Source organism: Nelumbo nucifera, chromosome 7 (assembly GCF_055504915.1).
Source record: "Nelumbo nucifera cultivar China Antique chromosome 7, China Antique-T2T, whole genome shotgun sequence".
Classification (NCBI taxonomy): Eukaryota; Viridiplantae; Streptophyta; class Magnoliopsida; order Proteales; family Nelumbonaceae; genus Nelumbo; species Nelumbo nucifera.
The window spans coordinates 23,389,177-23,406,659 of NC_142655.1; the positions used below are offsets into that span (position 1 = coordinate 23,389,177).

General features: G+C 38.9%; 1 protein-coding gene across 1 annotated transcript; it reads right to left on the bottom strand.

Annotated features, from left to right (window-relative positions):
• Positions 1-930: 930 nt before the first annotated feature.
• AKINBETA1 (5'-AMP-activated protein kinase beta-2 subunit protein) lies at positions 931-13,668 on the bottom strand. The gene is made up of 4 exons (XM_010253416.3): positions 13,070-13,668; positions 3,579-3,754; positions 2,388-2,550; positions 931-1,352 (listed from the first exon to the last, which is right to left on the bottom strand). The coding sequence occupies exons 1-4, from the start codon at positions 13,268-13,270 to the stop codon at positions 1,038-1,040; spliced, it is 855 nt and encodes a 284-aa protein (XP_010251718.1). The 5' UTR covers positions 13,271-13,668; the 3' UTR covers positions 931-1,037.
• Between the last annotated feature and the right edge of the window lie 3,815 nt (positions 13,669-17,483).

Genomic DNA, 17,483 nt, shown 5'->3' on the forward strand with positions numbered 1-17,483 from the left:
ATAAAAAACAAAAAATATATAAAAGTTGTAAAAAAAATTGTATTACTATCATTATTATCATCTAAAATTTCTATGTATAAAATACATGCACACTTACTAATAGTTAAAAAAATGTGTTAAGACGATTAGTGAGAAGTGGGATTTGATAAGTTGAATGGCATAATTAATGACCATTTGAACTTTGAATTTCAAAAAATATGATTTGTGTCATTCAATAGTCAATAAAAATCGATACATAGATACCAACCAATACATATGAGCATGGAAGGAAGGAATGGTAGAATACTGAAAAAATATGCTACAAAGAACAAACACCGACAAGATCTTTCAATATCTTAAATTAATTTTCCCTTTTTTTTTTCTAGTTTCAAGAATTGAGCTAGGACATCTCTAACTACAAAATATCAATATGTACGAGTCTTAGATTATTATTATTATTATTATTATTTAAGTTTCAAGAATTGATGCAAAGACATTTCTAAGAATAAAGTTTCAAGAGTTGAGTCAGAACATCTCGAAGAAGGGCATTATTGGCCTTCAAAAGTGGCCAAAACTCGAGTATTTAGTGTATGGGTGGTTCAAATGCCAATACCTATCGTACGATATGTATGCATCGCTGCATATCAATGCTTTGAAGTTTGAACCTTACCTTTCAAAAGGCTTCTTCCATTGTTTCCACTACTTGAGAAAAAACCAAGCTGGAGAATGAAGAGGAGGAAAAAAAAAGAAAAAAAGAAAAAAAGAAAAGAAAATTTAGAACATCCTTAGTTCCCTTCTCTTTCCTTTATTGTTTGTTCTCCTTTCTTTTTGTCTCGTCTTTTTCAAGCCTTCAAGGGGGGAAAAAGACTTGACATATGAGGGAAAAAATGTGAAATTGGTTCTTGAAAATAGTCAAAGGAAAATAGAATATGACCTTCAATAGAAGAAAAATACGAGGAAAGCGAACGTAAAGTTCATCTATTAACACAAATGTTGAAACAGCATAGTGAAGCTCCCCTGTACAAATATGAGTGCCAGAAAGTTGGAGGGGCTCTTTCTTACCTCCTGAGAGGCTTATAAAGGACAACGGTAACATACTTAGACTGGAACCTGTGGGTCAATCCAAGAGCAACCAGAGACTGAGAAGCCCAACCTTTCTCTATGAAAAGGTGGTTGAGGACGACGTGCTGAGGCTTCGTTGGAGCTTCTGGTGGGTTCTGCATTCCAAGGACTGTCAGATGTAGCTGTGGTGGAACAACCACTGGCTCCTTGGCAAAGTCTTCATCCACCGGAAACTGCTGACTGTAGCTGGAGTCTGGTGATGGTGGGGCCTCAAACTCTACAATGCTTTCTGGATTTTCCGGCACATAGTCCTGCAAGAAAGAGAAGATCGTTTTTTTTTTAGTCAGTAATAGCTGAAATTTTATTAATATATACAAGTGCCAAGCACCCCAAAATCGGCCAAGCCAATTCAGACCCACTCATTTACACTGTATCACATCAACAAGAGATGAAGCCCAGTCAACAGCCATAGAGAGGGAAGAAAGCCAACAGCTGGCCCATGGTTTTCATGATGCCAAGGTGTGGCTAGGCGGCAGGGGTGTCATGTTGCTTAGTTGCCTTTGTGGGGCCGCCTAGGCAATGGGTTCTTTTTCCAAAAAAATAAAAAACCTTAAATCCTAGGATAATTCTCTATGTTCCATATAAACCTACAATCAATAATCTTTATAAAAAAAGTATGAATTTCATATTAAAATATAGAAATTCAACATAGAGAAGAAAAAGAAAGAAAAATTTTCAGAAAATGTAGGGGATAACCCCTTAATTTAGTGTAATAATGCCTATCTTATTATTATAATCTCAAAATATAAAGAACATAAAATAGTTAGATGTGCAGTTTAAGTGAGGGGCCCTCCATGGGTGTCCTGTCACCAAACGTCACTTAGTAGTGATTTCTTTTTAGTGTTGATAAGGAAACTTGAATGACCCTCAGTTTATGATGGTTCCCTTGCCTTTTGCATTCCAAGTTGTTTAGGGATTTTATATTGGCAGATTAGTGACAAGTTGAAAGTCAGGAATAGGAAGATTCGAAAAAATATTTTTTTTTAAGAAAATGAAACTCCATAGGCCTGTAGTTCTTCTCATGATTGCTATAAGGTAACTTTCACATTTTCAAAAAATAGTGAAGTTAATTGACGTTATATGTAGATCTGCCAAAACATATGGATTCTGGAAGCCATAAGGTCTTTTGCAGTTAATAGGAGCCAAAATAAAATACCCAGCAAACCCTTGCCATTCTCAGAACGGCAATTTTTTTTTTTTTGAAAATGTCAGTTTTTTATAGTGAACAATTCAAAATATCCAGATTGCACAAACTTATGTGGCAGGATACGGATTGAATTACTTACATTCACATCTAGGAGATTACATATGCAACCCGTATCATCAGCTACGTAAGGTAGTTCTGGAATGTATCTCCACTCGCCATCAATAATGAACTTGTACTGGTATATTCCTGATGGAAGGACCAACAGGAGAGAATAATCCTTACCCGATCTTTGCAGTTTCCTCCTGCACAAAAAAGTATAGACATAGTATGTGTTGAAGATGTTTAACATGAAAGTAGTTTCTGTAGGATCTAAAACAGTGTTTAGGGGTACAACTCAAGTTGGCCTGAGTTGGAATTTTACACTGGTTTGGGCTTGGCCCTTTGGGCCAGGCCCATTCAAATTTTGACAAGGGCCCACACAAGCCCGCCAAAGTTGCATTCCTACCACTGTTGCACGGATTCTCCTAAATGGACATGTCTGTGTCAGATTCCAACATTCAATGGATTCTTTAGTATATACTTCACAACATTTCCTCTTTATCTCCTAGCTTATTTGACACAAGTGGGGGTGCAAGTGGAACAGGCTGGGCTGGGTTTAAACTCAGTTTAGACCCAACCTAAGAGGCCTAAGCTCAAACCAAGCCTGAGGCCAAGCATGATCTGTTCAACCCAGGTAAAGCCACTGAAATTTGATGCACTCAGGTTGGGCTCGGGCCAGGGCCAGGCTCAGGTTGGTCAATCAGCTCACACTAAAATTTGATATAAATGTATGTATGTATGCATATATGTATTGTTTACCCAAAAAAATTTGTGTGTGTGCATATAAATGTTTGTCTATACATGCATATATGTATGTAGGTAGTTGGGCAGGGTTTGGGCTACCGAAGGGCCAGCCCGGGTCCAGCTTGAAAAATAAAAAGCCTTGAACTTTTGGGTCCAGGCCCAGCCCAAGGACCAAAAATCCAAGCCCAGCCCATGTATAATTGCAGGCTGGGTAAGTCTAGGTTTGGGATGGGGCATGGGCCCGTACAAGATGCAACATTTTAAACCCCCTTTTGCACGTATATAATGTTAGAATTCAAAAAACATAAAATATTTTAATCATATATACTTTTTCACAGACATGTCTGTGAGTCCTTATTCGACATATGTTGGATTCAGACTCCCATGTCCATGTCAATGCAACAATGATCTCAACTGCAGAAGACATCTCCTCTACTTTCACTAAGCAAGATCATTAAGGGGGGCAAAAAGAGAAACTTCAGCATACCTTGATGTCCAGTTGTCCCAAGACCCTTCCACAGAAACATCATTACCACCATAATTCCATGTGATCATTATGGGAATTCCTTGCTCAGGAGGATCTTGCTCATCAGGAGATTCATTCAGCCACATTTGATTGAAAACAGGTGGGGCATCAGCTCTCTGCAGAGGGGCTACAGGAATCTGTAAAAGCACATAAGCAGGTCAGTCTATCCATTCACAAGCTATCAATCAGATTTCATGTCAATATTCAAGATCAATAATCTCTATCCCCACATCTATACAGCAATACCTAAATTCCAAACACCTAGACTAATTGAAACCCCAGAAAATACAAAACAGCTAGGAAATCATCTTATTTAATCATTAAAAAAAAAGGTAAGTACAACAAAATCAACTCATAAATAAATTAAACAGAACCTTGGTTCTTGTTGACGAAGAAGAGGAAGGCAGTGGTGAGGGGAGTTCGCCGGAGAGGGAGAAGATGAATGGGGAGAGAGGGGAAGACCTGCAGCCCATAATGTGGATGGACCAGGCTCAGTCCCGTCGTATCACACGGGTGAATCCGGAAGATGATCCTTCTCTTGCCAACCGTCGGATGGAGTCTTCAGATTCAGCTGACAGCAAAGGAAAGCTTCAAATTTCAAATAAAGATCAAAACTGGGCGGGTGTCTCAGAAAACTGGTTAAAAGAAACTTTGATGGAATGTCTCCAGGAACTGGAGTTGCTGCCAGCTGGAGATTCTCTTTAATCGAAAAGGCCGACCGGTGGTGGGGTGTTGGCAAAAGATGGAGATAGAGGAGGGGTAGCTTTGGAAAAACAAATCTCGCTGAGAGTTCAAATAGGGGAAAATTCTGGGCAGAACCAACATATTACTGTTTGGCCCCATCCAGATTTGGTTCTGACCCAGAGAACACAGGTAAAAAATGGATCCTCTTCCCCCTCTGACCCAAACTGGCTCCAAATTGGTGCTCAACCATCAATAGAAGGTAGTAGAAGCCCTACTCAACGTTCAGACGGAAGAGGCATGCCTGAACAGAGAACACAGGCATCGGGGCTACGTTCATAAGGGCAAGATCAGTCGATGAAGACTCCTCCAGCATCGTGTGGCAGTGGAGATGGTACTCTAATCCTGGCGACTGTTCCTGCTCCAGAGGTGCTGCTGGCAGAAATAACTCCACTAGCAGTAATAAGAGATCAGGAAACTCAAGTTCCAGGGGCGATGCATGGCCCACAAGATGATGAAAACAAGGTACATCTTTTGGAGTGGGGGGGAGGAGAAATTGGTTTGGAGTTGACGGAAGGTCAAGAGGGCAGAAGGGTTGTTAGTGGGAAAGAGGGAGGCAAAGGAAAAGGGATGGAAGCCACCTCGGCGTGGGTGAATTCTAAGATCTTGGGATTGGGAAAGTTCTTGGGGGTATCAATTGTGGGCATGGAGAAAGAAATGATGAGTTATTTAGAAAAGATAGAATGGCGATGGTTAGAGGAAAAGGGTAAACTGAATGCAAAAAAAGGTGGAAATGGGGGAAAAACATGGAAATTATGAGGTTGGTCTGGGGCTTGAATGATAAGGCAGGTAAGGGGAGAGGGGGGAAGAAGGGTTAATGCTAGGGTGAGGGGGGTTTCTTGTCTCTCTATTTATGGATTTAAAAATTATTTCATGGAATGTGAGGGGGTTGAGGTCAGGCAAGAGAAGGATGGTGATTTGTGATTTTCTCAAAAAGTGGAAGTCAGATGTGGTGTTCTTCCAAGAAACTAAACTGGACTCAGTGGAGGCTGAAATAATTAGGAGTATTTGGGGTGACGATCAAGTGAGATGGGTAAGCTAGCGAGGGGAAGTGCTGGGAGTATCCTTACTCTCTGGGACAGATCAAAGGTGTAATCTTGTTTCTTCTCGAGTTGGTGATTTCTCAGTCTCGGTAATCTTGGAGTTTGAGGGAGGCTGTCAAGGGTAGTTTACTAATGTATACGATCCAACAAATAGTGTGGAGAGGGAGAGTTTATGGGAGGACCTTGCTGAAGCTAGAGGGGCACACTCCATTCCTTGGGTTATAGGTGGGGACTTTAATGTGGTTAGATTCTTGGAGGAAAGGAAGGGAGGGAATCGGTGTACAAGGGATATGAGAAGATTTGCAGATTTTGTGAATTGTTTTGACCTTATCGACCTTCCTCTATTGGGGGCTCAGTTTACCTGAACCAATAACCAAGGGTCCCCAGCATTGGTTAAGTTAGGCGGTGTTCGGAACCACTTAAATCTCGTGGATGGGACCGTTTTGGTCCCGTCCACGGGATTTGGTTGCGTTCGACTGGGTGTGGACAAGTCCCGTCCACACCCCAATTTCTCATCCATGGTAAAACCTTGTGGTTGGGGACCGTCCATACTTGATTTTTGATCCCCTACTTCACACTTTCCCTGAAAGGCTACCCTATTGTCTATTTCACATTTTAATATTTTTATCAATAAAATATTAATTATTTTACTTAATTTTTATTTTTTAAAATTTTAATGTTTTATCAATAAAATTATATTTAAAATATATTTTTTAAATTTTTAACTATTTTACTATTGTTTTTATAAAAAAATTAATATTTATTGGTTAATATTAATTCATTGATGCATTTTTTCAATATATTTATCATATAAAATGTAAAAATTAGATATTTATGATTAACTATGTAGATCAAGGTTTTCGAACCGCCGTTGACCTGGACGGTCGTACTGTTCAGCCTGGGAACCGTCCAGGCAAGCAGATCCATTTTACCCCAAACCCAGTTTTTTGGCTAAAATCCGTTGAAAAAGTCAACCCGTTGACCCGAGCGGTCAAACCATCAACTCATTCAACGATTTTTTACCGTTTTTTATTTTTAATTTTTTTAATTTGTTTGTAAGAATGGGCCCGTCCATTCGAATTGGATAGTCGAACCATCAACCTAGAAACCGGTGGCCAAAACGGTTCCATTTCCAAGTCATTTTTTAAAATGTTGGTGTAGATCATTCATAAAATGTACATAAGATACATGGAATCAAAAAAGTGTGGTGTGGACTGGTCCACACCACACTACAAAACGCCATTGTGGGTGTGGACTGGTCCAGTCCACAGTTTGTCCACAGTTTAGAACAGTTGTGGACTGTGGTGTGGTGTGGATTGGTCCCTACCACAGGGTGTGGTGTGGACCAGTCCACACCCACCAATTTCTCATCCACACTACAGAACACCCCCCTTAGATAGGTTTCTTATATCTCTGGAATGGGAGAATGCATTTAACCTTTCAAAACAAGTGGCCCTCCCAAGACCAATTTCGGACCATTCTCCTATTCAGCTGGTATGTGGTAAACAAGGTAAAATAATAAATCCCTTTCAAGATGGAAAATATGTGGTTTGAAGAGGTAGAGCTGGTTCCCCTTTTGAGCTCTAAATGGACTGATCTCCTGCTAGAGGGTACCAAGTTCTTTCAAATTTGCAAAAAATATCAAATTAGTTAAGGAGATCCTGAAATCTTGGAGGTTGGAGTTCTGTGGGGCATCAGAATCAAAGAAAAAAAGGTGTCTTGAAGTGATTAAAGATTTGGACTTGGCTGAGGAATACGAACCTCTAATAGAGGAAGAAAGGAAGAGAAGGTTGGAAGCAAAAATGACCATTGACAATTTGGCTTTTAAGGACAAATTAGAATGGAGGCAAAGGGCCAAGGTCAAATGGCTTAAGGAGTGGAACAGGAATTCTAGTTTTTTCTATAAGATGGCAGGTGCAAGAAATAGATTCAATCGGCTCGAGAGATTGGAATTTGAGGACCAAGTGGGAGAGAATGGAGCTGAGATGAAATTTATTGCCATCAAATATTTCTCAGAGTTGCTTAAGGAAAATTGAGCTAGAAGACCTTTCCCAGATGGTCTTGCTTTTAGGAAGACTTCTGAATCACAGCAAAGAGACTTGGAAGCCCCCCCCCCCCCCCTCTCAGAGGCTGTAATTTGGCAAGTAATTAAGAATATGAAAGTTGATAAGTCCCCAGGGCCGGATGGTCTCACTAGTCTTTTTTTATAAGAAGTGTTGGGAGGTGGTGAAAGAGGATCTGATGAAAGATTGAAAGTGTTTCAAGATTTCCACCAAACTGCAGCCCAGGAAAAAAGCCTAAATTCCACTTTCATTTCCTTAATTCCTAAGGTGGAAGGGGCCACTGACATCAAAGATTTCAGACCCATCAATTTGCTGAACAGTTTCTATAAAATTCTGGCAAAGGTCCTAGCAGAAAGATTGAAAATAATTCTGAGTATTGTGATTGCAAAGAATCAATTTGCATTTGTGCTGGGTAGACAGATGCTAGACAGTGTTCTGATGGAAAAATGAGCTGATAGACTCAATGAAAAGGGAGGGTATTTCAGGGATGGTTTGCAAACTGGATTTGGAGAAGGCCTATGACCATGTCAACTGGAAATGCTTAGATTTTGTTTTGGAGAAGATGAACTTTGGACAGAAATGGAGGAACTGGATCAAAGTATGTGTTTCTTCCCCCAAATTTGCAGTTCTAGTAAATGGAGAACTAGCTGACTTCTTTAAAAGCTCTAGAGGTCTCAGGCAAGGGGACACCCTTTCCCCTCTTCTGTTTATTTGTATAATGGAGATAGTCTTTATTTGTTAACTGAGTTGGTGAAGAGGGTTTGTGGAAGGGATTTGAGTCAGCTCCAGGAGGAGAAAAAGTTCAATTACTTCAGTATGCAAGATAACACCTTGTGTTTTATTGATGCGGATCTAGATCAACTGGAGGTCTTGCTTGGGGTGCTGAGTTGGTTTGAAGTGGTGACAAGCTTGAGAGTAAATTGGGCCAAGAGTAGAGTAATTCCAGTGGGGAAGATAGAGAATCTTGAAACTCTATCAGAAACTCTTGCATGTCGGATTGGTTTTTTGCCGACAATGTACCTAGGCCTCCCCTTGGGGCTAAGTGTTCCTCCTCCCTAATATGGGACCCGGTGGTGCAAAGATTAGAAAAGAAATTGGCTTCCTGGAATGCACTTTAATTGGGTAAGAAGGTCAGCAAATGGAATGGCTGACACTTTAGCTAAGCAAGGAGTTACTAGGGAGGCTTTGTTTTGGGCCTGTTTGTAAGTTTTTTATTTTCTTTTTCCATCCTTTTTGTGGGTGGTAAGTCTGTAATCTTTTTAATTATCTAATGAAAGTTACCATTTCCTATCCAAAAAAAAAAAAAATGGCTTCCTGGAAAGATTTGTTAACTGAGTTGGTGAAGAGGGTTTGTGGAAGGGATTTGAGTCAGCTCCAGGAGGAGAAAAAGTTCAATTACTTCAGTTTGCAGATAACACCTTGTGTTTTATTGATGCGGATCTAGATCAACTGGAGGTCTTGCTTGGGGTGCTGAGTTGGTTTGAAGTGGTGACAGGCTTGAGAGTAAATTGGGCCAAGAGTAGAGTAATTCCAGTGGGAAAGATAGAGAATCTTGAAACTCTATCAGAAGCTCTTGCATGTTAGATTGGTTTTTTGCCGACAATGTACCTAGGCCTCCCCTTGGGGGCTAAGTGTTCCTCCTCCCTAATATGGGAACCGGTGGTGGAAAGATTAGAAAAGAAATTGGCTTCCTGGAAAGCCAAATATCTTTCCTTGGGGGGTAGAATTACTCTCCTAAAAAGTTCTCTTTCTAATCTTCCCTCCTACTTCCTCTCCCTCTTCCCAATACCCACTAAAGTGGCTCATAAATTAGAAAGGCTGTAGAGGGATTTCCTTTGGAAAGGTTGGAAGGAGAAAAAGAAAATCCATCTGGTCAGTTGAAAACGGGTTTGTACTCCAAAGGAAAAAGGTGGTTTGGGGGTGAGAAGCCTGAAAACTGTTAACAAAGCTTTAATGGACAAATGGATTTAGAGGTTTGCTAGAGAAAGGGTTAGTTGGTTGCTGCTCCCTGGAATGCCATCCATGACATTCTTCCTTTGTTTCTTCCCTACATAAGGTATGACTTGGCTTTGGGTCAGAAAATTAGATTCTGGGAGGACATTTGGATCGGCAATGCCCCCCTTTCTAAGGTTTTCCCTTCCCTCTTTGCTCTTTCTAGTCTCAAAGGAAAACCTATTTGTGAATTTATCAGTACATCCTGGACAAAATTTCACAGAAAAACCACTTGGGTTTACAGGCAAAGGATTAGGGAAGTTGAAATGATAACAAGGGAACTAAGTGTTACTTTTAAATGGGTGAGAAGAACTGCAAATGCCATGGCAGATACTTTAGCTAAACAGGGGGCAAACAGGCAGCACTTATTTTGGGCTAAATTGTAAGGTTGATTTTGGGGGATTGCAACTCTAGTTGTATTTGTTTACTCGTATGAGTGTGGGTAAACTACCCACAAATTTGTAAGCTCAAATTTCACACTGTGATTAATAAAACTTACCTTGGCTGATAAAAATAATATATATATATATATATATATATATATATATATATATATATATCCTCTTCCCTTTCAAACCTGAGTTGACATTTGGGTCTTACTAGAAATCTGAGAGAATCTGAAATTTCAGTATCTTTACTTTGGTTAACTTGTTGAATTCAATGGTCTTAGGGGATAGTGGGTCAGATTCTAGAGTGCGGGTACTTAGTCAGGCAGGGTCCTTCTCTTGCAAGTCCTTTTTGAATTCTCTTGTTGCTACCTCCTCCTCTCTTTCTTTCCCTGCCAAGGAGATTTGGTTTCAGCCCATCCCTCCTAAAGTCAGTGCTTTCTGTTGGGAGTGTTCCATGGCACCATTAATACCTGTGATCTGCTTCAGAGGAAAAGACCAAATTGGTGGTTGTCCCCAAACTGGTGCTCCTTATGTAAGCTGCATGGTGAGACTATATTCATCTTTTAATCTCCTGTCCTTTTGCTAACTATATTTAGGAGTGGTTTTCCTCTCTGTTTGGCTGCACTTGGACTCCCCCTAATAATCTGGAAGGCTTCTTTAGTTCTCACTAGAGCAGCAGTAGCTTGGACAATTTGGGAAAAAAGAAACCTAAGAATTTTTTATGACAAGGAAAGAAGAAAAGAAACTGTGATTGAAGTGATAACTTTAAGGGTGGCACATTGGGTGAAAACCTTAAAGCTGTTTGCTGATTTTAGGATATAAGATTTCTTAAGATCATGGGGAACAATTGCTAACACTGCATCCGGAAGAGATCTAGTACATGAGGTCTGGTCTCCTCCAGCTACTGGGTGGAAGAAATTAAATTTTGATGGTAGCTGTTTGGGAAATCGTGGTCCATTGGGTATTGGTGGGGTAATAAGGGAAGAGAATGGAAATATTTTGATCACGTTCTCACTTCTCAGGTCCTGTTCAGCATGATGTGGTGAGATCAGAGTTGATGGCAGCAGTGTATGGAGTAGGAAAAGCTATAGAAATGGGGATTCACAGACTGATTATTATTGAAGGAGATTCAAAAATTGTTGTGAATTGGATGAAGAAGGGTGAAGGAGTAATATGGAAGCTAAGGATTGAGCTCAGGTGCTTCAAGCATATATCTAGAGACATGTTGATCTAAATAAGGTGGATTAGGAGATCAGCTAACAGCATGGCTGCTGGCCTAGCTAAACAAGGGGTTCAAACACAATCTATGTTCTGGGCTGTTTTGTAATTAGTGGGATAAATTATTTTGGGCTTCTTGTTTCTGCCCACAACTTGTTGTATACTTGTATATGCTTTTTTAATCTAATGAATCAATTTTTGTGTTGCTGATAAAAAATACTTATTATAATAGTATAATTTTTTAAAATAATGAAATTAATATATTTAAAAGTTTTTTATCTTTTAGGTGTGATAATTTGCCACATTTTTAGAGGAAATTCAATGTTATTAATAAAGAGACTTGCTATTGTTTCAAATAATATGTATGCTGAATGGTATATAAAACTAGGGAACTAGAAACAAGTTAATTATTTATATAAAATTTTTACCGTCTAGGTGCCGCCTAGGCACCCACCTAGGCAACTAGGCAGCCTAATGTTGCCCCACCTGGGCATCACCTAGCTACATAGGCAGCAGAATAAAGGAAAAAAATATAAATTCTAGATTATTTTATAATTGTAAATAACAATTAGAATGCATGTGAAAAAATAGCAATTATCTTTACTAATAACACCCATTTTCCTCTCAAAACATAGCAAATCAGTGTATCTAAAAGACAATAGCACTCTTAATCAATTAATTCCAATATTTCGAAACCAACATATCATAAGTATTTAATAGATCAATTGCATGTCAAAAAATTATTAGTAACTAAAGAAGGCTACAATTTTATACTAATAAAGAAATAACAGAGTAACAAAAAGGGAAAAAGAACAAGGGCAGCAAATGAGCAACAGTGAATCACGCAAATGGCAATGAAGACAAATGCACATTTATCCATTTGATACCATGTCGTACACATACTACCACACAATGAGAAAAAAAGTAGCTAAGAAAAGGGGAAAAAGTCATATCCTATTGCATCTTTCCCACAATTAACATGCCCAAGATTTTTCCAAAAGTTGTTTTCAATCCCTTAGACTTCAATCACAAGGAACTGAGTAATCCTATTTCAATATCCAAATTATAGAATCCCAGCCACCATAAAACTTGAAAATGCCAAAAGCATATAGTTTTCATCTTTTAGAATGCATATCTTAGATGAACTTGAAATGGTATTTGCATGAATTTTACTAATAAGGTGAACTAACACTGCCAAGACGTATCAGAGCCAAATATTTCATCAAACTCCAGTGTGACGTTTCTAGATTTCCTTTTTATTTTTCCCTCATCAAGCAACCCATGTTGTAAAAGGCACACCGAGCTGAAGGTGATGCTCCTTTTGTGGGTTATGTCTCGCATAGCTTGTTGGTCTTTTTCGATGGATTAATGCATCAAGTTTTTTTCTTTTCCCTTTCCCAATAATTGGCACCTCACTTCGTTCAGGTGCACACCTCACCTTGTGCCTTATGTCTCAAGCTCTTCGAACTCCTTGTGCTTCAGTTGTGCTTCTTACACTGCACGGAACTTCCCCTTCTCCAGTTAACAAGTTGTATGTGGAAAATATGCAGAAATACAAACAAGACAATTACATACTGCATTATTATTGGTGTTCAAGTACTATGCAATAATGGAAAAAGCTTCTTATTATTAAATATTAATGGTTTGCCTTTATCTGATATATATACATTGAAGTTCTCGTGTTCTATGGATTCTAACAATACTTCACACATAATGCATCACCAACCAACAAGTGAGAAATTGAAGATCCTAACAAGTATTGACTCATCAAGCCTAAAATTACAGGAAAATGAATAAAATCCACCAACCCCTCAACCATAAATTAACAGAACACATCAGTTCCAAGACCACAGTAGCCTAGCCACACATCAATTGAATAAAATAACCAATTTATCTATCAATCACATAAATTGAAATCCATAAACAGAACCAATGAAAAACGGAGAAAAAAAAGTAAAGAATACATCAAATCCTACAATAATCAAAGGCGGAAATGGAGAGATTACCTGGGGAGCAAACATAAGCGGAGATCGAGACCGACCAGGGCTTTGGGGCGGTGAGTTCCCCATCGAATCCAACGAATTCACACGCACCGGGCGGTCAGAGTTGGCTGGGAAATCACTGCGAAAGCCCGTTTCCCCATCAGATCGTACCGACGGATCGTCGCCGCCATTCTCCCCCTCTTCTCTCCCATTTGCATTCCCCATCTCTCAGAAGCTTCTCACAGATCTACAAATCAGAACTGCGGGAAGAGAAGACCTAGACAAAAAAATAACGCTGGACGAGTGTTCAGAAAGTGCCACCAAACGCTGTCCTTATTTACGAATTTTGACACTGAAGAACTGTTCTACAGAGTACAAGCGGGGAGAAGAAAACAGAGGAAGGTGGTCAGGTGGTGGCGATGGCCAGTTCTCAGTGATGGTGGTGGTTATGTCAGGAAAACGGAAGAGGGTACACGGAAATGCCACCTCTCTTGCCTTTATTTACGGAGGTTGACACTGCAACGTGCCGGAGATCGGTTCCGGGAGGGAAGGATCGGGAGCGGTTCCAAGATGGACGGTTCCTATCTTTTGCAGGGGAGAAGGGAGCAGGAGGAGAGAAGAAGACGAACTGATTTGAGGAGGGGGTTTATGAAGGCGTGGGTTTGCACGTGTTAATTGACACGTGTAGGACCAAGCGGGACCTTCATTGGGTGGGTTTGTTTTGTTTTGAGAAGCTTTTTCGGGTTGCCGAGTGGCGTTAGTTGCATGACAGGCACGTGCTGTTGGAACTCGGAACCCTTGAGGCTTTGTGGATAAGATTGTAAATTCAAATGACGCAAATGCCCCCGAATCTTATCAATCAGTAAAATGCGCTCAAATGACGAGAATGCCCAGAATCTTTAACTCATTGACGGATCAGTCCATACTAGGATAACGATTTCTGACAATTTATGAAAACGACAGGAGAATTTTGTTCTAGACGGTCCACCCCTTCTAGACCAACCAGCGGCCAGTACTGGACCGGCCTTGTGAACCAGTATTAAAATGTCAAAGTTTAGCATTATAGTTAAAATGCAGTCCATATGAGCTGCTTTTCAAATTTTTTGTTTTTTATTTAAAGAAAATCAACTATGGGGCTATTTAAATACGCCCAAAATTGATTAATTTTTATTAATAAAGTTAAAGTATCAATACTCTCAATATGTAAAATTTACGGAAATTAATTTATGTTTTGACTATTTTAGCTTTGATATTTTATCAAATCTAATTTCACGTCATAACTCTTGATTTAAAACATTTAAAATCTAAATAATACATCAATGGCCTTCAAAATTGATACGATATGTCTCACATTGAGTGTCTGTTTGGCATTGATGTCGTTGTTCCAGAAAATAGTGATACATCAGCATCACGTTGGAAAAAATGGTGCTCTTGTTTGGAATTGTTTTTTCATAAAAAACAATACTCCAAGCCACACCTTGGATATCGAAAAGGTGTGGTTTGGAGCAACACTGAATTCGATATTTTCTTAGATTGGAGCTCGTTGCTGCCAATGAGGATATGATGTAGCAGTGACGTGGACTATAATGGGTACCAATGCTGAGCACTAGTACCAAACAAAAAGTGTTATTGTTCAAAGAAACGTCCTACTTGACAGAAACGTTTTCAAACAAAAAAAAAAAAACACTATTTTCTCAAAACATAATATTGTATCTCATATAATGAATATATCACATCGATATTTTGAACCTTACTAATTAAATATATTTACTCCCTTATAAAACGCGGGCATCTTTTAACATGACTCTCTCATAATTACTTGAAAAATACAGACTAATTTTGTATCGACAACATAGGTATATATATAATATAGATTGATCAGTTTTAACGTGGTTCAATTGATCCACCGGTCGAACCAGAATGGTTCGTCCTACCTCTTTATTGGACCTTGGACCGACGTGAGGTACGGCCCTGTGAAACTTCTTTTTCATCTTTGTCGTGGGAATCACCTCTTTCACTTGACTATCGTAGAAAGTACTCCTGCAGAAAGCAATAGTTATCTGGGTCATTAATGAACGCTTTGGATAACTTTTTTCCAAATATTTTAAATGGAGGATGAGATTGACATGCAAGGAAAAAGGTGTCGAGCCTATCTCTACTCTTCCCTTCATTATTTCTCCCCAAAACAAATAAAGATCGACCACTGGATACCCTATTTTACTCCTCACATTATCCTGGTTTTGTTCTTTCTTTTGTTTGCAATTATATTCTAATATTGGAAACATAAGACTTTTGTCCTATTGCCACGTGGCAACCCCAAATGGCTCTGAAATGTTTCAATCATTCTTTCTTTCATGTAGGGAGCCCACCGGGTGTCAAATCCATATCATTCATACGTGTATAGGGGACCGACCACTCGACCAGGGACCCACTTCAAGAATCTCCCGCCAGAAGTTGTGGATCAAACCATATAATAGAACAAGAAAATGTTTCATTCCCATATGATGTTGTGACCATGAGAAACCCACCCCAAATAGCTGGAATTAAGGCTGAGTTGAGTTGGGGTTCTGAATGAGAATATTGTCTGTCTATGCTGGACATGGAAGTCCAACAGTATTGGATTCGGATGAATATATAGTAAGTAAGAATGGTTAAAGGGCTAGAGTAGTAAATTGGCAGCAAAGGTTGGCATCTTTTGACCCTAAAAGCAATTGGATGGTTTGGATTTCTTAGGGCTGTTTATGGGTCGGGTTGGGTCGATTTACTGAGATTTTTCCAACTGATCCGACCTAGTCGGGTTATCTGAAATTGAAAACGAAATCGATCCTGTGTTAAGCAAAATCAACCTGGTCGGCTTGAGTTGGGTTGGGTCGATTTCAGCTCTAAGTTCAACCATGGTAATAAATTGAAATTTCAAAATTTTGATACTTGAGAGTCAAATTGTATTAGAGATTGTGCTTGAGTTGAGGGGCTAAGGGGGGCGGACCAAGTTAGAATAGAAGTTATCAAGAAAATAGAAAGTCAAACTGTATTAAAGAAAGAAGATTGAAATTTGTATATTTCAAGAAACCTTCTAATCTAAGTAAAAAAGGACACCTAATTCTAATTGTAATTGGTTGCCTATTTGGTGTAAAAGACCATAAAAACTAGGATCCTTTAATTCTTTTCTTTAAACTTTTCCAAAAAAAATTCCTTGTCTAATTGTCTTATAATACTTGCCATTAATGTCATTCCTAAATAGAAGACTAGAAATTAAGTTAGGTTGTAACTAGGATAGAGACAACTTAGTTAAGTAGGAACTAAGTAGGTTGTGACTACTAACTAGGAACTAACTACTAAGTCGGTTTCGGTTCGGGTTGATTTCGATTTTCACACATGAAAACCGATCCGAACCATCGGTTTATGATTTTTTACAACCCGAAACCGACTGTGCTGAAGAAAACCCGACCGACTCGGGTTGGGTTGGTCCGGGTTAGTCGGTTTGGTCGGGTTGGGTCTTCTTATGAACAGCCCTAGGATTTCTTATATTCATTTCTATTGTTGTCCTACTTGGACTATGTATAACGATTCTAATGTTTCTTCATAAATGAATTGCTTTACTATTGAGGGAGGAGTAAACCTATATATATATATATACATCTTTAGAATTGTTTTTTATATAAATTAAGATAGGGAAATTATAGCAATTAGTTTGGAGGGAGATGCTATGTATTTTGTGGAGAGGGTGTTGTTATTTTGCTTTGATTGTAATTCACTGGTGATCTGCATTATGTTCTATGGGCCTAAATGGGGATCTGCATTGAGTCTAGACTGAAACCTTTTCAAGTTCTATCAAATTATTGGTTGTTGGATGATAGGTGTATAGATATTTTTAGGGATGGATGGGGATATCAAATTAAGGGGTATATACAGGATTCAGGATCAATCTCAAATTGAATAGAATAAAGAAAGACTTGAAAGTTGGAATTGGACATTGATGATGGAAATGTGAATTTGAGTGGATTTGTAACAAATGGAAAATTCTAAAAGAATTCAAAAGAATGTGTGGAAGCAGAACCTAAGAAGGGGAGAAACTTTTAAATGTCTCGGAGTCTTTTTTGAGGCAAAAATGGAGACAACCTTGGTTAAATGAAGGAGATGGAAATACAAGTCTTTTCAGCTGTCTTATGTGATTAGACAAAGAAGAAATATGATTGAATACGTCAAGAATGAGGAGGGTGCATAAGTTAGCCGTCATGAGAAAATTTCTAATATTTCTGTCCAATACTTTCAAAATCTGTACTAGTCAAAAGGATGTAGTGGGCTGGAACAAGTTTCTAATTTATTTGGAATCTGCCATTTTAATGGAAGAGAATAAATAAAGTCATTAAAGATTTAGATTTAAGTGTCATTTTGTTGCTCTAATATATAATGTCTAAAAATCAAAAAAGCTCTAAAA

Excerpts from the sequence above, each read along its gene's own strand:
- AKINBETA1 (XM_010253416.3), bottom strand. The coding sequence starts at position 13,270 with ATGGGGAATGCAAATGGGAGAGAAGAGGGGGAGAATGGCGGCGACGAT. Across the intron at positions 2,551-3,578 it reads TGGGACAACTGGACATCAAG|GAGGAAACTGCAAAGATCGG; the intron begins GTATGCTGAAGT and ends TTTTTTGTGCAG. Across the intron at positions 1,353-2,387 it reads GTAATCTCCTAGATGTGAAT|GACTATGTGCCGGAAAATCC; the intron begins GTAAGTAATTCA and ends TCTTTCTTGCAG.